Source organism: Toxotes jaculatrix, chromosome 21 (genome assembly GCF_017976425.1).
Source record: "Toxotes jaculatrix isolate fToxJac2 chromosome 21, fToxJac2.pri, whole genome shotgun sequence".
NCBI lineage: Eukaryota > Metazoa > Chordata > Actinopteri > Toxotidae > Toxotes > Toxotes jaculatrix.
Window position 1 is genome coordinate 11,312,643 of NC_054414.1, and position 20,854 is coordinate 11,333,496.

The 20,854-nt window shown below is 39.7% G+C and overlaps 1 protein-coding gene across 2 annotated transcripts in view; it reads left to right on the plus strand.

Moving 5' to 3' along the window:
• The first annotated feature begins 12,065 nt into the window (after window positions 1–12,065).
• LOC121201250 (protocadherin-15-like) overlaps window positions 12,066–20,854 on the plus strand; it is a 122,491-nt gene continuing 113,702 nt past the window's right edge. The window contains exon 1 of one of the 2 annotated variants that reach the window (XM_041067000.1): window positions 12,066–12,198. In XM_041067000.1, the coding sequence (XP_040922934.1) occupies window positions 12,066–12,198 (133 nt within the window). The remainder of the gene's footprint in view (window positions 12,199–20,854) is intronic. The other variant, XM_041066999.1, reaches the window with a different exon arrangement.

Genomic DNA, 20,854 nt, shown 5'->3' on the forward strand with positions numbered 1-20,854 from the left:
CCTCATTTTTCTCTCACTCGTTTCCCACAATGTAAAACCCCTACTACTCAGAGGAAGACAACTTTCGAGCTGTTATTTTCACCCCACATCAATTATTCTTCCAGTATGTTCACTCTCTTTCCATTCTTCATTCTCCCTGCTGTCATTAATGTTTAACAAAGCTGTCAGTTTTGAAGTGTTTTGAAGAGGTTGCTGTTTCTTAGAATGCCCATGATCTTGATGAGGCAGATCTAAATCAGAGAGGAGCCAAATCAGGCTGGCTCAAAAATTGTTTTTAGTATTTGTATTTTTTGAATCAGAGTAATTCTAGACAGGATGTTCATTAATTTTCTGGGAGACAGTGCCTTTGCATTATTGTTGGTTATTTGTTTGTCAAGAAAAGGACTTTCCTAAAATTTAACATTGTGGGAATTTTCATGATTTTTCTCTAATATCTTGATTTTTTGAAAGAAGAAGATACTTTTGAATCTTCTCTAACACATTATAATGCATGTTGTGATCCACCCAAACCAAACACTACAGGGAGCTGCTGTCTCTGACAGGTTGAAGCTGTCTTCAGCAAATCATTAATTTGTGCATTTGCTAATTCATCCATTCGTTCCTTTATTGGTTTATCAAATAATAATTGAAGTCTTCAAAGAGGAGCTTTGTGCAGTAGAACTGTGCGTGCAGATCGGTGCCCTGAAGATCATTGGATCAGCAGCTTTGCAGCCAAACTCAGGTAACAACATTTAAGTGGTGTTGGCAGCTGTGAGTTCCCTGATGCCTGTTCCAGGGCAGTATGTCAGACCTGGAGAGTCAGGGTAAGAATTAGTTCACTAGGCTGACAGAGGTAGATTTTATAAGTGTGACATTTTATGGAGAGAATTCTCTGAGCAGAAAGAGTAATAAGTATAGCTAGTAATGGTAGTGTTGGATTCCTGTTCGGGTGCTAGCAGGAATGTGTTATAAATGTGTCCATTACTTAAATGACTGCCTTTACCAAAATGGCAAAAAGGGACCTCGGTGTAAATGTTTTGTATTTGCAGGAAAATGTAAAATAGTTAAAAGGGCTCTTCACATGTCAGTCAATTTAATAGTTACAGAGTACCACACAGCCTGTGTAAACAGCTGTATAATGTATTTTGGGGCTCTGTAGAAGCTTTACGAAGTCTGAGAAAATGGCTCAGGTGAAGTCACTTTGAGTGATCTTAGCTCGAGCTTGCAGACTACAGATTGTTTGCCGGACTATCAGCATGGACTTGTAGGACTGTTTCCTTAAATGAAACCATCATTCCATGAAACTAGGTATGAAATACAGAACTGTATTTAAAACACCTTGACCCCAGTGAAATTAGCCACATCAATAATGAAATGTAACTGCAGTGTGAAGAGTGAAGAATTTTTATTAGCTTCAAAACTCCAGCTGACAGATGTCTCCCCCCAGGGACAGATGTCATTCCAATTAGGCCCCCCAGTAAATGACTGGCAGTAGTTTCCATCAATATGAACTCTTCTTACACCTGAGTGGACAAACACGTCACTTGCTGGATGTTTCTTGACAATTTCCAGGCTTGAAAAATATGGTTGCTGTTCCTGAAATGCAATAAATGTGGCACGCAGGAGCAGATTCATTATGTAAAATCTGTAACTCTTGCTTTTAATAGATGTTTTAAAGATAGTTTGTACTAGTGCCCACACAAAATTGGACACACTGTTCATAACCACTGCTGTACTCATACTTAATCCAAAATGGACTAAAATTGAACCTTCATTAAAAATAAACTCCATTTAACAATCAAAGGGCACAATTTGTTCATTTTGAAAAACAACAACAACTGCAGCATCTGCAATTCATTTCCCCTGCCAGAGGTAGCATTGCTATCATATTTCCTGACCCTGTAAACACACTACCCTCCCAATTTGGATTCAGATTTGTACCTGTGTTAATGCCAGAACACTGCAATGGCCTGTTTTATTTTCGCCTCTTAATGAAACAGCGGTGAAAACATAACTCTCTTGGTGAAGTAAACATCATTCATTATACTTTGAAATGTAAGGGATTCAGGGGTATAGTAACAACACCTGCAAATAGGCTGCAGATGTCACTTTTCTAAGTGTTGGATATCTCATTTTTGGAACACAGCTCTCCAGTTAGACTTAACACAGCAACTAGTGCATGTCCATGTGTGTGTCCTGTTCTTTGGGTAAAAGAGTGACAGCTGACAGCTATGAGCTCAGTGATTGTTAACTGGAGTTTTTCCCAGATTAAAGAAAAAAAAAAGGATCAGGCAAATTGAAATTGGAACTGCCTCGACATTAGGGGTGAAATCAAGCGCATGAAATGAGATGTGAGATTTATTGGCGTCCACACAATTATGTGACTGTGAAATAATTGAGAAGCAGAGGGGTGAAGGCTATCTGACTGATCAACCATGGTCACCAGTGGCAGCACAATCTGTCATAGTTAACACCTACTTACACCATGTTAACCGCGGGGCATGCCTCATTATTCACTCCTTCACATATGAATGCTAACATGTGAATACACCCCCCCTCCTAAATGTGAGTGAGCACACCCAGCTCATATATATATACACACTTTCACACACACACAATCATGCATATAGACTACGCTTCATTGTGTCTTGTATTGAAAATGTAGTGTCACCTGCTGGCAGAGAGATCTGCTCAGGAACTGAACAGGAAATGAGTCATCAGGGCTTAATGGAGGACAGGAAATTGATCGCCAAAGCTTAACTGTACTATCCTGGTCCATTAATTGCAGAGTGAGCGTAATGGAATATGTATTCGTGTACGTGTATTGGTTTGTAGATTGACCCCAAATAGGTGTACTGTGGAAAATTAATGCCCAGATATATGTTTATTTCTAAATCTGACAGATTCATGTTTGTGTGCTTAATCCCAAGATATAAAATTTTCTACAACACACAGCTTCGACTGGTAACATTTCTTTTCAGGCTAGTATTGCTTTCCCTCACCTCTCACACAAAGCCATGACTCCTGCTATCACCCAGCATGCAGCCCACTCATCAAACAGAGCACTGATATTGAACAGTTCTGCAAAACCACAGATTACATTCAATAGCAATGTTTTACTGTTGAGTAGTCCTATAATATCAGTGCATGGCGTCTACAGTACAGTGATTTTCAGTACAGTTAATGTCAGGAAGAGATTGTCGTCTTTGTCACAGTTGAAGGCAAAATGTGCCAAAACATAAATCTGTTAATTTTTTGATCTATGTTCTGAGTGTGAGACTTTCCCTTCCTTCCTCTGCCTGTGAGGTGTGTTTATTTTCCTCCAGATTTTCTGGGTGACATGGGTGAAGCTGAAAAAAAGCTGTGAACAAAACAGCGACATATGTTCACCCTTTAATTTCATGTTAGCAAACAGATTCTTGTTTACACATCCAGCAGATACGGAACAGCAGCAGCATTCATATGGAGTCATTTCTGATGAATGTTAGTCCAATATTCACTCTCCTTCTACCTTCTGGCCGGTTCCAGAGGGGAATATTTGTCACTTTACCAGCTAAACGTCTCACTATGTTCCCCAACTAGTTGCTTTCGTGTGTCTGTTGTTTGGTCCTGTGCAGGCAGAGTTTATCTGAGTTTTTTTTTTTCCTCTCTCAACAGCTGCCTGCTGCATGTGGGAAAACAAGTTGATGAGAGCAGTGAGAGTGAAGCAAAACAATAAAACCAGAACAGTGAGCTAAAAGACACTAAAATGCTCCATAGAGCTGAAGGGAACTGCAGAGTCAGTGGTATTTCTGAGTGGATTTGTCACTACGAAAAATCCCTTCCCTATGTAAGTGGTCATTTGGTCTATTTTCTATATAAAGATATTTATTATAGCAGCTTTAAAAATGTATTGATTGTAAAACTGTATTTTAACAGGAGTGTTTTAATCTTGCTGCCACAACATATGTTCACATGTATGTAACATATGCACACTTATTGAGAAACACAAAATACTGTGGTCCACTATCCAAAATATTAAGTGCATTACCTGCATTTATTAGATAAAAAGATGACAGTCGTCACCCTCCTCACCCTTACTTCCGACCACAGTGAGTACGCAAAGACAGTTATAAAAAGTATTTCTCGAGAAAAAAACTTTCAACTTTCTTTTACAATTTCTGTCCTTTGCGTAAGATTTTCATTTTGATACCAAGGACACAAATTCAGTCATACTGTACACAAGTAAGACTATAGCTGTTTTCCCTACATCACATTTCTAACAGTAACAAAATTGAGTTGAAAGGGATTCATATGATTAAAAGGCTCTAAATGAGACTAGACCTTCCAGGATTTCACAAAGCATACTCGGCGGATGAGACGCCAATTCTTCCAAGTGGAACGAATTCATTGGAAATGCTGCTAAATTGTCCTCAACTGACCCAACATCTCTCTGTCCCCCTCCCTCTTTGTGTCTCTCTGTTAATTTAAATCTCTCTCGCTTTCTCACTCTTGCTTTGAATTTAAATTATTTATTTGCATGATGATTAAACAAAGCAATACTGTTGTGGCAGTTTTGAAAAATGTGCGAATAAAACAAAAAGTTTCATGTTTATACTTCAATGCTTTTTAGTGCTGTATTGCATAATCACTTAGAATAGTGGATATGTAATACACTGTGATATTTCTTTTCTTTCTCTAACTCTCTTTTACCACAATTCTTTTTCTCTGTGATCCTCCAACCGTTCTTTATTTCATTTTAAATGTTCCCAATTTTATTTTGTCATCAGTCTGCTTTTTTTCCCCTCTTCATCTTTCTTTTCACAGTTTGCTTTAATACCTCATTCTCTCTTCATTTTCTTCTTCATCTCTTTGCCATCCCTGTCTCCCTTCTTGCTCTCTGGCTTTGGCAGTTTGGTATTGAAAAAAATCGCTTTGCATTGCTTATATCCCAATGGGGTGGCGAAACTCATCAATACATCTATTTTCGCTGCCAAATTGGCTTATTGTACCTTCCTTGTGCTCAGCAATAATAGACTGATTACATTTGGAAAAGAAAAGCGTTTTAAGCCAGTTGTGTACAAATCCCAAAAATTGCTTCATTTATTTGGTATTACTCGAGGTAATATAACAGAGACAAGTGTCAGTTTTGTTGACATGAAGTGGTGTAATGTCTCTACTTAGTGTTCCAGCTGTATTGTGGGCTTTCAAGTACTGCTGAAACATATTCAAATTACAACTTGAGTGCAAATACAGATCCCACAATGTAGTGTAAAACAGTGTGATTTTTTTTTTGAAACAGTACTTTAAAGATCTTAGTATGTTCCCTCTCTTATTTTCTCCTATGCTTTTATAGTTTGAGTATCTGTGGTCATCAGATGCCAACAACCCTCCTAGAAGCTCAACAGAACGATGGCCAAATGGGTCATTCGGGTGCATATTTTCAGCTTCTGTTCTTGGCATTGGGATGTTAGCAGGGGCACTTGAAGGCAACATGGTCAGCTTGTATATCTGTAAGTTTTTGTGTACTGTATGTACAATTTGGAATTTATTACACAATGTGTCAACACAGGCTCTTTCATGTTGAAGGGTGGAGGGTGAGAAGTGGACATCAGGTCAGTTGAAGTGGGCTGGATTGGCTTTACTAATCTGTAATTCCTTTGCAGTCTGTTGTCTTTATTTGGTTGAGATGTTTACTCCAGAAGCCGCTATGCTGTGTCTCCATCCTTTCCTCCCTCCCTCCCTCCCTCCCTCTCTAACTGAGGCAGCTGCGCTATTTTAAAATCCCAAGCATTAAAGAGGAATAAGTGATTCTGGAGAAAGATTGTTGATTTTTGAACTCATCAGCCAAACAATTACACCCCTCCCTTTAGTGCTCCTTCAGATCCCCCCACCCCAAGTTCATGGAGGCGTTTTGCTAAGGTGCTAGCTGGCCAAAAGAGAAATAAGGGAAAGCAATTTTTATCACTGTACAACTGGTTCCAGCACCCTGTCCAGTGCATGAGCACGTACACACCCTGTTGCTGATTGGCTGCAATAGTGTTGTGTGGCTTGGTCTGAGCCACTTTGTTTGTTTGCCATTTACAGAGAACGGGCTGTGTCCACATTTTTTTTTTCAGCGCACACACAAAACAGACAGCTCATGGACTGTGAAGAGATGTTTGCTGAATATGACATAAAGTAGATTAGAATCAGACTATACTTTTAAGACCTGAGATTAAAAAAAAATCATAGAATTTATGCTCACTTCTGATCTCTCTCTCTCGCTCTCTCTCTGCCTGTTTTTTTCCATTCAGTGCAATCAGGGAAATTGTGATGTTTTGGATGCCTCCTCTTCGCACTCACAGGTGCTGACTGTCTCTGTGACACTCAGTGAGATTGGCAGAACAAGACGAGCAAAGTGCCCTACCATTAGCTTATTGGACAGCCTGGTCAACACAGCTGTGTGTGTGTGTGTGTGTGTGTGTGTGTGTGTGTGTGTGTGTGTGTGTGTGTGTGTGTGTGTGTGTGTGTGTGTGTGTGTGTGTGTGTGTGTGTGTGTGTGTGTTTGTGCTCTCTGTTGCTGCCAAGTGGGGTAGATTCTGTCCCAAATCAACATGTTGCAAACCTGGTTTAACTGCACATAATTGAATGATGCCAAATGCAGGTGTGCACTGGTATTTGTATTTGCAAATACTATTTGCTGTAACCTACATGCATCGTGTACTTCGTTTTGACAGTGTTACGCAAGCTGTTTATCACATTAGGGCGCACAAAACTGATTTAAAATGTCCAACTTGACATTTACCTGCTTGGACTTGACAAATTCCTGGCACTCACTGCCTTATCCTGTGTTTCAAAGCCTACTCTTCTTGTATTATCATTTACAGAAAAACGAAAAAGTGAGACTGTACTGGAATTGGGAAATAAGGGACCTGTGCTGTGAATCTTCAAGTTTTGCCCTCCTGTTCATGCTGTACAGCTGTGTGGCTCCATTACACACTGTCCTGTAACCTGAGAGTCACAGTTCACTTGCTCTGTGTCCTGGCTAAACACCCTCGAGCAAGACAATAAACCTCACATAGTAAGTCACTCGGTATAAGGCTGTCAACCATCTGCCTGAAATGAAAAAAAAAAAAAGAAGAAGAAACTTCTAGTCTTGTTTTGGCAGCAGAGGAGCTGTGAAAGATGCCGTCCTACAAAGCAGACAGACACTGACAAACAGGCAGACAGACACACTGACAGAAAAAGAAATAGACAGATGTCGGCTGTGACAGTACAAGGGAAATATTTTTATTTGTTGTCTTTTTCTGCACACATGCATTCGCAGGCTGTTCGAGTTACAGTAACAAGGTCTTATCAGTCACATGCAATGACAGGGAGCTGATCACAAACACCAAGGAAGTGAACAACTTAAAACAGCATGTCAACATCTCTCACTCTCACTTATTGTTTTGGGTTAAGGCTCCATTTTGTTATTTAGCTTCTTTATTTTACTATTTTTAACACACACACAAACACATATTCTCTGTCTGTATCTCCTTGGTTATAAGGTCAAAGTTCTTTCCTTTCCAAAGTTTCTCTTTGCATTTGTTTTTCCTTTTGTGGCCCCCTCTTTCTTTTCAATCTTTCTCTCTCTCTCTCGCTCTCAGATTTCGTTTCTCGTTTTTCTCTTTCTTATCCTCCTTTCTAGCCTTGCTATGTCCTCTTCTTATTTTCTTCCCCACCCTGTGATCACTATATATCAATGAGAGATAGTGGCCTTTAAAGTACAGGTCACAATCTGTGTCTCATTCTTTGTCTGTCTATCCGTCTGCTGTTTTCTGGGACAAAGACTTTGGTTTTTCTTTTTCTTTTCTAAGATAATCTCTTTTTCTTGCTCTTTTTTTATCCCCTCTTCTCCTTTCCTCTGTTCTCTCTCTTCCTTTCTATTTCCACTGCGTCTCCACGTTTATCTTATTCTTTCCTCCTCATTTCCTTTGTGTGAGCCCTTCTCTCTCTCTCTCTCTCTCTCTCTCTCTCTCTCTTTCTCTATCGCTCTCTCTGTCGGGTGTATTTCCTCTCCTCTCTAGAGGAATAAAACGTTTTGAAGTTCTACCAGAGGAGAAGCGCCTTCAGCCCTAACACATTTCATCCTGGTTACTGACGCTTACAGCCTACTATTGTCTGCCACAGCGTTCTGTCAACTTTACCAGGGAATTAAACATAAGCCAGGAACTCACCCCAACACAAACACAGTTGCATGTGTGTGGTCTACAACTGGTTCTGACTGAAACTAGTTCAAAAAATTATCACAAGAACCATCTTTAATAATATACCAGCATTTAATACTACATTCTATTCCTTAAATTATACTAAATTGTTTGATTTTCATTAAGCTTTTGATAATCAATAATATGGTGAATAGTTGTCTAGTTGTCTGTGATATCTGTAGTTATTTTGGGTATAATAATTCTAGCAGGTTGAAATCATAAAGAAAACAAATGCTGTTGTTGCGAGCAGCTGCATAGATTCCTCTGCTCAGTGTGAAATGTTTACACTGCCATTAAAACAAGATTTTACTGTTTCTTTTACTCATTTTCTGGTCTGTCAAAGCATGTTTAGTACTTACAATATGGTGGACTGTAGCTCTAGCATTAGCACCTACAAGTGTGGCTAAGCGCCATAAAATGTTAAAGTAAGCTAATAAGATGCAATAATGATACAAAAATACTTTCAGTAACTGTATCTAATGTGTCGTGCAGGATGGTGTAAAAATGTTATGTTTGTGTAGTTTGTTGGAAGCAGCTGTATATCTGCTGCCAGTAAACATAAATCTTACAACCCTCAAAGTAGGAGCCTGAAAATACACAATATAATTAATAATAATCAGCATTATCAGGACATTGCCTTATAATGAGTTGCAGCCCTGTTTTCAACCCTTCAATTTTCTCAAGCTTAATAACTCTAATTGTACAATAATCTAACTTGTGTGCGTCTCTCTGTCTTGACCTTCTCCTCTGTGATTGGTGCAGAATTAATAAGGGAAATCAGTTGGTCAAATTGCTTAGGTAGTTTGTGACAGTATAATAGAGAAACCAGCAGTAAAGTCCAGTCTGTGCAAGATAAATTGACTGAAGCAAGCTTTCCTTCAGGGACTGTCTTCAAGGATCCTCTCAGTTTTGCAGTCATATCAGATTTAAAGTCCAGACTGAGAGACCCAACTGGTCTACTGGTCTAGAAGGAACTAAAGTTATGTATTCATATATCTTTTGGCCAGACCTAGACATTGTTTAGATATGGTATAATGTGGGGGAAAATGTCTGTTGTTTACCCATCTACAATAAGACTTTAATGTAAGTAGGTCATACGGGGAGCTGTAGTAGCCTAAAATAAATAAGAACAAAAGTATGTGTATCTTTTTGTATAAAAGTTAAATAAGAAAATGTTGATTTCTGGTACTATCTCAATAAGCAGGACAGCACAAACGCTTCTCCTATTCATCACTGTTAAAAATCAATTTGGCTTTGTGTTGCCTTGTGACAATAGGCTACTGAGCTCCTTTGAGACTAGGTTATTGCATCAAGTCTAATTGCAGTCATTGTTTTGTTAGGTTCAGGGTATTTTTTAAAAAAAAGTTCAACTCTCTGGGCATCAGTGGAAGGTGTAACAGGGTATTATCTGTGCAGCAGTTAAAAGCATCTCACCAACTGGGCAAATACTTAACAGATGTTTAGACCTTAAACCTGTTGTAGCATTACTGCAAATCTGAACAAGCTTTTGTTTTTCACACTTTAAAATGAAAAGTGAAGTTATTTTTTCATGAGATGCCATCACAACATTGATGGATGGGGCATAACCAGCATCAGACGTGCTTATAGTTAGTTAAACTAGTTAAATAAGAAACATCTATATTTGAGTTACATACTTTATGGAATATACAGTGGCATGCATCACTTTGGTCACAACTGCAATGTTATGTTTAATATGCCTGCTTTAGGATATCTGTAAGCTTGTAGTTGTTCAGTATGTGGTTTGTAATTTGTTCAAACCTTCAGATTGCTTAGCACTTAGGGCTCAGAGTAGTTTTGATTCATAAACATCTAATAATATCCCTAGCAGCTCATAAAAATCGGTGCCACAGAAAAAAACCCACCATCTTCTTCTTTTTTGGGACAAAATATCTCTGCAATGTCAGAGCTGTTATCAGTTTCCCCTGCAGGCTTTTTCTGACACTGTTACACCACGATCACAGTCCACCACACCTGCACACCATTATGGATAGACTGAAGCGCCTGAGTTTAATATGTTAAACTAAATTAAGGGAGGTTAAGAGCAGCAGGGTGGCATTGTGAGTCTAAAGTGTGTCCTTACAGATGAAGCTGCTCCTGGTTCGAGCCGCCGTGACTGTTGGATTTCACCTCCGGGGTTTGGTAGAATATCACAATTACATTTTCGTTGTCAGCCAACTCCATCTCCATTCAGAGGGTAGGGCAATAGTAATCTGACTCTGTCAGGGTAATCTCTGCCATGGGAACTTCATAAATCAGTCCTAATTAAACAGGCAGAAGATTTTGCATGGCGGGAAGCAGTTAATGTTTTTCTTACTGAATGAGTCCAGCTGAGTGTAGTCTCAGTTAAGGTTCTCTTCAGGATAATATCTTTTTGTAAAATAAAACATATTCTCAGTATTACCATGGAAAAGAGCGAATGAACACTTGAACAAAACAATGCTAAAGTGTTTGTGTACCAGAGTGCTGTACCTTGATTAATTAGGATATATTGAATTAATCATACTATGATTGAAAAAACAGTTATGTGGGTTATTAACGTGATGTGATTCAAATTTAAATACATAATAACGTATTCCAGTTTGTTTAATCATGTTTGGAGAGTTTGAAGGCGTCACCCTCCAACCTCAATCAGTGAAGAGTAGTTACAGTTGCTAATTATTACCATTGGACAATTTCTGTTAAGGACCAGGGTTTTAGTAAACAGCTAATTGCTCATAGTAAAACTGCTGGATCAATACACTGTTATACTTCCTCCTAATGTTTTTTAAGTATATAAAGTGTACATAGTGGACCATTTAGGCCTATGTCCTCTAACTTCCAGCTGTGGAGCCATGTATGGCCCTCTCACACAGGTGGAACTGAACAAGTGTGACGCAGAGTACTCTTGAAAAAAGGCAGCTATTCTCAGTTTCCTTTACCACAAAGCAATCAAAGAGCAAGTTATAGACACGTACACATATAGACTCAGACAGTAAACAAACATCTCTTTGACTGAGAACTTTGTGGAAACCTTTTATTTTCCCTTCCGCTATACATCTTCTCCCTATAAAAATGTGATTAATCATACCCTAAGCAATGCACATACACACCTATCGGCTTAATTTATTTCTCTCACTCTCCTCTCCATATAGCACCTTTCAAAATGTCTCATGTATTATCAGCTGTGGCAAATTTTCCACTGCTAAATCTGAGATGTTGTTGGGCACCGCTGGCATTTTACACTGCACAAAATATTTCCTTCCCTATCGTCATCCACAGGTTTCTTTATTTTCCATTGTGGTGGCAATCCCTGTGAAACAGTCATTTACTTTGATGCACGGGCACGAAGATTGATCAAAGATTTTAGATTGCGACGTAGCAGCCGTGAAGAGCAACCATAAAATGAATATTAAATGCCATCTGAGCGTTAGATTGTGAGGGCATCTTACCTTAGGGATGTATTGGAGTGCGCTGTCAATGTGGAAAGCATATTTTCATTCAAAGCTTACTTCTGTAGGGACGGCGCGGGAACAGGGTGCACACAGTTCAGCTTCATCAAACTCTATATGACTGTGGCTGTTTTTTTTTGCAGTGGCAGATGTACTTAGACATCACTGTCCACTGAACACCAGAGCACAGGTGGCGTAGCCCAAAAACAAAATACCTGAAAAAGACTATACATGATTTTTTTTTTTTTTTTTTTTTTTCCCTATTTGTGAAAAGGGGCAGACAAGGGCCACCAGATGTTTCTGTGCTGCTGCTTTCAATGTTGCATACTGCACAGCTAAAAATGAGTTGAGTGATTGTGACTGTGACCTGTGTTTGTGTGTGTTCCTGTCTCCTCCTCTCTCTACGCAGCTGGATGCTTGGTGAAGCATGGTGGTGAAGATGGTTAGAACTCACTTAATGGGGCCACTGTCATGGGGCCGGGTCAAACGGCCGACTATAATGGGAACTGGAGTCCTTTATCTGCTGCTGCTATCAACCTGTCTCGGCCAAGACACAGAAGGTAAAGGCGGTCCCTCTGTCCCTCTTCTTATCTGTCTCTTTTTCAATCATTCTTCTTGTCTCTGTCTTGTTTCATCTCTTTGGCTTCATCTTTTTTTCTCTGTCTTATAATTCAGAGGTGAAGCAAGGCTGCTCAGCACGGATTTAATACCAGAGTTGCACACATTACTTTTGTTTGACTTCAGGCTTATCATAGATAGTAAGCACATCTCAGTCAGCTGTAGTATCATAAGATTCTCCTGATTCAGTATTGATCATGTTTGATGTGTGGTAACTACAACACAGCTTTACCTCTTCTTATACCATTTACTGTAGTCTTTTCCTTTCCGTCTTCTTTACCATTAATACTTTATGCTTGAGTCACACTTAGTTAATAATAGATTCTAATTATTTTGACACTCCCATGCACCATAGACGTGTACCATAGAAATATAAAATCAACTGTTCACCTGGCAGCAAGTATATTTGCTCTGAGTGAACTGTTGACAAACAGTGTTAGCCTACATAATAAAAGGCTTGGGGTGTAAATGGTGAATGGTTAGGGGTGTTAGCTGTGTTGTAATCCTCATAGTTATAGTTTTTCTTCTCTTGCTTCAAAATGTAAGAAGAATCTGACAGTGGTAATAGTTAATAGGGAAAACAATTGGCAGGAATGTTGTAATGTGAAAAAAAAAAAATAGAAAAGAAAATCATCCACATTTATATTCCCCTGAACTTTGAGCAAAGTGAGGCAAGGTAAGACAGGAATGAAGTCATCACCTACAGGAGAGCTCAGCATAATACTCTCTTGACTTTCTGCTCAATTTGTCAGAATATTAATATTCCATTTAACTCTTAGTCCTTGAGATTTATCTGGTTGGCATTTAGCTGACGGGGGCTGTAGCCAAAGGTGAATGTCTGTACGTGTGAGAGCTTCTGTTCAGAGTTAGAAGGAAAGCTGCAAGCATGAAGTGCGCACACATGACTTTTTAGTGAATTAATTGTGATTGAAGGTGCAATTCTAAACATACCCTCAGTTCACATCACCCTGAGTCCATGCGTCTCTGGTCTTTTCTGGTCATCACACCTGTCCACCTGCTTTCAATTACACCTGTAAAGCTGTGTTTCCTAAACTGTTGGCAGGGTCTCAAAAACAGGATTGCAGGCATTATTCTGGTGGATCTTCACATAACAAGAATAGTATGTTTTAATGAGCCTGGGTTTCCGGTTGACAGACAATATTTCACTGAGTTTGGGTCCCCTCATGACGTGAGTGCAAGTGTGTTTTTAATGAGCACGAGTCCCAGGATGAGCAGTTGATTTTAGCTGTTTGGACCCCCCGCCTGACAAGAGCAGCAGTATGTTTTAATTAGCCTTGGTCCCAAGGTAAGGGGACTATATTTACTCACTTATGGTTTCCCAAGTGACAAGAGTTCCAGTATAGTTTTAATGAGCCTCGATCCAAGGGTGAGAGACCACACAATGTGTCAAAGCAGGCTTTTGGCTGAAAGTTTAACAGCTCCAAACCCTTTTACTCCTGTTTGTTTTCTTCCTTAGAAACTTGTCATAACTTTTATGACATCTGATTAAGATCATTATGTTTTAATGCTCATTACCAAAATCAGTGCACACAAATAGTTTATTCTAGCTGTTGTCACTGGATTCAGACTTAACATTAGTGATTGTTACTAGCAATGAAAAGAGCTAGACTGAAATGTAAACCCTCTCTTCTGGTGAATTCTGTACTTCACTTGACTCTTATTATGATTTCATTTGAAGGCTGTGGTGTGTAGGCAGTGCTTGAGTGGTTGTTTTAATTGAATATGACTTATCTGCGAACGTGAAAAAGTCACAACAGAAGGCATGAGAAGAGTTATCCTTGAGTTGTCTTACACTGATGTGTGTCTATCTCTGCGTTCATGCTGCTCTTTTATAAAGCCAGACTGTTTGTGAATCTATTCCTTTTCTCCTGTGTGATTGTCCATGAGTGTTCCTGCATGACAGTCAAAGTATGCACTAGTTTGTGTGTGTGTGATTACATGCCTGTAAATGTGTGGGTACAATACTATTTAAACTACATATTACCAGATATCCACAGGGTGTAAATAAACAGCTAGAAAACTGATTCTGATGGACGACATGCTCGTGCGGCTGCTAATGTTCGGCTGCAACTGCAATAACCCTACGTTAACTCTTGTTAGGACAGTACTTATCATAAGTCTATTCCACTTTCACTCCACACTAGCTGGCCCTTAATTTGGGAAACCGTCCATGAGAATGGTAAAACTGAGGTGGATAACCCAAAGGTGTTGGGGCCACATTGGCACTGAACCTATACTGCTTGCATTGATTGTCCATTAGTTGCCACATAGCACTAGACCAAATGATATTTCCATCCAAAACCCCTTGCCCTGCATTGTTAGAGACCTCTGGATCATTGCCGACATCTCTTTTTCTGCAATTCGGATAGTGAAAAACAAAAACTTGTTTTATACACCACTTTTTATATAATTTTACATACCACTCACCATGCAGTTAATTGAACTTTGAAGTGATTTCACAGTTTTGGCATTGGTACCAACAACCTTTTCAATTTTTTTAGTTTCCATCCTTTTCAGCCCTCTATATTAAAACATTATACATATACAATCAATCTAATGCAGTCCAACACAGTACATTTCAAGAGATGATTTGTTGGATTTATAATGTTCAGCACCTGTCTGACTGTGCCATGGAGGTACTGATTCCATTCCCTGCTAGATTGTGCAGATGTTCATGATTTTGTGTCCATCAATTGTATGTCTGTGTGATGGGGGAGGACAATCTTCCATGAGCCCAGGTGCAAATCTGCACCTGGGCTCATGGCAAATATTCTTCACTGCGAATGTCTATTGTGCCGGTGTGGTGAACTGGTGCTGCTGATTTAAAAAATATATATATATTTTTTTGTGTGTGTGACAGCATGTGTGATGGTGTCAGCGTGTGGATGTGGGTGGAGTTGGAGTTTTCAAGGTGATTTTAATATTTATTACTACTTTGTTGTTTGATGTTTCATCTGGAGGGAATGTCTGTCTCATCTATCCGTACTTCAGTATCACCTTCTTTCCTTTCTCTGTCTTTGTCCCAGTCACTGCCTTTTTTTTTTCCATCTACTATTTCTTCTCATCAGCTCTTGTCATCTGCCTCTTATACCCCCCGTCTCTGAAGTACACGAAGTACACTGGTATTTTTCTAGATTGGTATTTCTCCACCTCTCTCTTTGCTTCAGGAACTTTACCCCTCTCCTAGTTATTTCTATTTTTCTGTGTGCTGTCACCACTCTTTTTTTCCCCCCTGTATATTCCTTCCAAGAGATTATTTGTATGTTGATTCAGTAAATTTTACCTGAGATTCTGTCCTTGACACACACACACAGGCTAGCCCCCCCCCCCCCCCCCCCCAAAAAAAAAAAAGTGGGGGTGGCTTAGCAAATACAGCTTGACATGGAGCTGTAGCGTGGGAGATGTAGACAGCTGTTCACCTTCACCCACAACTCCCTCCAGCATTGTCAGATCAGGAGGAGGAAGATGAGGATTAAATTAGACCTCAACCGCGTTCTTTGGAAATCCAAACACCTCCTACTGTTATATGGCTCTGCTAGCTACCCACTAGCTAACTGTCAAGTGTGGTTTTATATGATGGACAGAGTTGGCTGGTTACCCCAAATAACATTTGATAAGATTCATTTTTTCCCACTGCCCCAAGTTCAAGATCAAAAATATGTTTATGTTTTACAGGAAGAGGTTATAAATTTAGACCAAAATGATTTTGGAAAAATATCTTTTTCCATTTCACTGTGTTTCTAAAAACTGTGTGTACTAATGCCACAAGGCGTCTTTAAAGCACAGATATGAAAATAGCATTGATTCTCTCTTTCTCTATTACCTAAAATGTTGACGTGTTCCTTTAAATCAAAAGTCAAAATCCAGACTACACCTATGTGCTACTGTTGCTGGCCACCTTAAGATCACTCAGGGTTACTGCAGTGGTGTTTATGTATTTCCACCATGTGTCTTCAAAACAACTACCGTCTGATTACCACCACTACGGCTGTCAGCCGTGTTCAACCCCACACCGGCTGAGAACAGAGCTGACACAGTGAGACAGAGAAAGAGAGCGAGGGGGGGGGGGGGGGGGGGGGGGGGGTGAGTCAGGATAATGGATAAGCCAGCACAGTGACAAAGTGGTGATTCCTACAGCACTACGCCTGGGTGTGTGTGTGTGTATGTGTGTCTTTGTGTGCAGGCGTTTTTCTTGTGTGCGAGCGGGTCGACAATCCGTTTTCTCCTGGGATACATCAATCTAACACAAGGTCACACTGTCTCTCCTCTACAGTCTTCTCCTTTCACTCCTCTGCTCTCTTCTTTCAATCTGTCCTCCACTACCAACCCTCCTCTTCTTTTCTCCTCTCCATTCCCCTCAAATCGTCTCCTCTCTCCTCTCTAATTTTGTCCCCTCTGCTCCCCCTCCGTCCTCCATGGATGAATGGATAGGAGGGGGGAAAGGATGGAAGGGTAGATGAATGGGTGATGGATGAACGGCTGGGTGGTTGGATAGAGAAGACGGAGAGGAATCGGACCCGGGGGAGAGGTGTAGATTGGTGTACCTGCTGATGGAAGCTTAAAAAGGACATGACATACAAGAACTTTTAAAGTTTGAAAAAAAAGCACTCTTACTTGAAATACAAGAGCAGAAAACCTCTGCTCTTGTATTTCAACCTTTTTACTACCACATTTCTCAGTTCTCTCTCGTGTTGTAAGTTGACCCATACAAACACTTACACATATAACACTTATACACATATTGTTCACAATATTATGTCACTGTGAGGCTGTTAATCCTCATTCATTTTATTGTTTGCTTGTGAAAGAGACACATTTTTATGCAGTTGTAGCAGAATTTTTTTAAGGGTGTTCCAAAAGGTGATTTTTTTTTAATGTTTTTTTTTTTGTTGTTGTTGGAGGAATTACATCTCAAGAAACCTCACTTGATGCAACTGCATATTTCATGACAGACTCCTCCAACTGCTCTCTTGTTATATTATCCATTTCACTTCAGTCTGGCTCACGAGAATGGACAGTTTCATCATAAATATAATAATATTTACTTTGCCGTTTTTTTGAGAGTGCCAGATCCAGATTCTGTGGCCATCAATCAAGCAGTAGAAACAGCTCTTTCAAACTCCTCTCTCCTTTAAGAGAGAAGTCTTCTCAGGAATCTGATCAATGCAGACGTCTCTCAAAACAACGCATGTTTGCCTTTATCGCTACAGTATGTTCCCATATTACTCCAGCATATTTTGTTCACCATCATTGGGTTTTCCTATTCACAATCTAGACTCCAGGCAAGGTAGCCAAGCGAGTATTTAACAGATGGTAACAAGCAGAATGCAGTGAAGTACAACTTCAACCCAAATGAGCACAATTTTTTCACAATATGGCATGGTAAAAATTTTGATTAAAAAGCTTCAGAAACTATTTGAACTCATATTCCAAAGAATATGCTTAATCTTAAATTGGAAAGTTAGCAGTCACCTCACAACACTACAGACTTTATCTTTAATTGGTTTTTGCTCTTAATTTGACAGGTTTTAAACACTGTTGTGGGATATTGTGTTAATATATATTCAGTGTCAGGATGGACATAACCACTATTGGTCTAATATAAAATTAATATGTTAAATAATGAGCTTTATTAGGAATTTATTTCCCCTGCACAGAGCCAAGCTAGCTTTTTCCCTCTGTTTCAAGTGTTTGTGCTAAGCTAAGCTAACTGTACTATCTGTGCATTTCCCAAAGTGATGAACAATTGTTTTTGCAAAATTCAACTTCAGCCCATTCACTATTGGATAGAAAACAAGAACACAGAACATAATTATCTTCAGAAGACTGCCTGCTGCTGTCTGTGTCCTGTGAAATGGGCTCACAGTGCATCACTCACAGGCCCAATCTGAAACATCATCAGATGAAATGAGTCAATTATTTCAGTGGAGGCAGGCCAGTGCGATGGCTCAGATGGATCAGGGATGCCTGTGATATCCTCCTCTGTCATCTGGGAAGAAAGCATCCTTGGCAGGCCAATACTTAATGCTAGTCCATGTCATCTGATACTGACTCTCACATGCTAATTTCTCGTTGGATTATATGTACTGCAGCTATGATTAGTATTTTGATTTTCTTTCCTTACACATGCTATGGTCCAGCTTTCCCCAGTATGTACCAGTGGTGTGCCACATATATGTTAAATATGTGTAAATATTCACTTCTTCATTAATTATGGGCTTTAAATCATTAGTTTTTGGGATCTGGCATGTATTCCTTTTCCCTGATATATTTGTCAGTTAAATATGAAGCTAAATATACCATCTGATTTGCTTAGCTTAGCATAAAAACTGGAAACGGGGAAACATGGCAAGGTTCAAAAGCCTGGTGTCAAAGATTACTAACCACTAATCAAAACCTTATATCTTGTTTCTTTTAATCCATAAAAACACTGAAGTGTGAAAACAACAATTTGTGGTTTTAAAGGGGCTCAAGGACTATTCCTTTAATCTTGTGACAATAAGATACTTAAGAATACTTTATTATATTAATACCAATATTAATTCCTTTGTTATAAGCAAAGCAACAGCTTTTCTCTTTGGAAAGACTTAGTCTACATTAGCACTGAATCCTGGCTCAATACAAACACAAACACACACACACACACACACAATCAGCGTGGCCCAGGTGCCCTCATTGAGTCACAGTCTCAGCATGTATATTTTATGGTAACTCTAGCATGTGTGAATGTGAGTCAGTGTGTGAGTGCAGACAGGCATATGGGCTTGAACTGCGTGAAGCCTGGCGTGAATGTGCATATGGAGCTGTGTTGTGAAGAAACGGATCCTAAGCAGCATGCGTGTGTGTGTGTGCGTGTTGTGGAGACAGTTGCTAAGCTGTGTGTCTGTGTGTACTAAACAACAATTGTTGCTTTCAACAAGCTGACGCCTGTTTGGACTCTTGGGTGATTACTGTGGTCTTCAGCTGCAGTCACAGTCACAGTCACTTCCCTCTGTCTTTTCTTCCTCAGTCGACTTTGTTCTTAAAGGGGACTTTTTTTCTGCCACCCTTGGCAGCCTGTACCTGATTATTTTGCCTGCCAAAGTTAGATGGAAAGAATCTGAATAGTAAATAAAGAGGATATTGATTGAAACACACCAGGTTCAAATAGAGAGGCATTGGATGGATGATAAATCTGAAACGGAGCAAGCCTTTCTCATTGACTGTGTGATATTGTCTGAACACAGAGGTCTATTTCAGAGTTGTGCGTCTTTTTATGTGGTCCACACCTTGAACACTTCACCCCCATTCCCCTCACACGGCTCTCCATGGAGCTTTTCGTCAGCTTGACAGGAACCTGGCAATAGATGGATTTATTCACTTGTTAATGAACAAAGTCATTTCAGTGATTTTTTTTTCACAGAGGAATGCACACTTGAATACACTAAGAATAAGTGAATGCTTGTAGGAAGACAAGTACATATCAATGAGGGAAGGAAGGCACAGGTAAACTTTCGAGGGACACTTAAGGGGGATAGGTACCTGTAAACAAGAGAACACTAAGTATGGGAGCACTTTGAGTGGATATCTCATACAAACAAGTGTACTCTTGTGAGGAAATATGCCCATGACCTGTTTGAGAGAAGAGCAGAGAATTTTTGCATTGCAATGCAATTCACTCTTCATCCTTAATTTCCGCCCTTGGTGGGGTTTTTCTGCAATAAGATTTCAATTTATGTTAACTCAATTTATGAGTTCAGTGTTATGCAAAGAGAAATGCATGATTTAATCGAGGACCTGCTAACAGTTTGTGGCAACTTAATTGATTGATTTCATCTTTTTGGTTAAACTTTTACACTATTACATGGACACATTTGGTTTAATCAGGATTACACTTGAGGGAAGTGCCTGCAATTTCTTCAGATTGACTGCAGACACAGAGATTAGACTTTTTAGCATTAGACTTAGCATTACCTGTACTCAGGGTTTTCAATTTTAGTTCGTTTTATTTCCAGATCTTATCGTGTTCATCTCTCACTTCGTATTACAACACAGACTTTTTACTGTTTCATCCCATTTAATTTTTATTATTTGAGGGGGAGAGCATACTGACAGGTGGAGAGAAGGAGGCAGATGAGAGGAGACAGAGGAGGGAAGAAACCAAGGGGAGAGAAAGAGGGGAGACACAGAGATGCCCCATAGAGAACAAATGGCTGGTTAGTAATAGATGAGGGGCATCAGTTTACACTGAAGGATAAAAAGGCAGTCAAGCAGGGGATACACATCTGTCATCTGCCGCTCACACACACTCATACGCACACACAGGCCAGCTGGTAGAGTGTGATGTAACTAGTGACTATTGCTCCGTGGCTCATGCATCTTCCTGGATTGCTAACCTGAAATGCACCCTCAGAAAAAGCTTCAGATTGATAAAGATGGTAAAATTCTCACCCACCACCACAGAGACCTGAGATTGTGGATGAACACATAGGTAATCAGGCCAGGTTTGTGGTTGGAAAACTAATGAGGGTCCACTCCAGTTGTTTGGTTGGTAAACCATCTCAGAGAGGTTGAACTAGCATTAATCTCCCTCACACG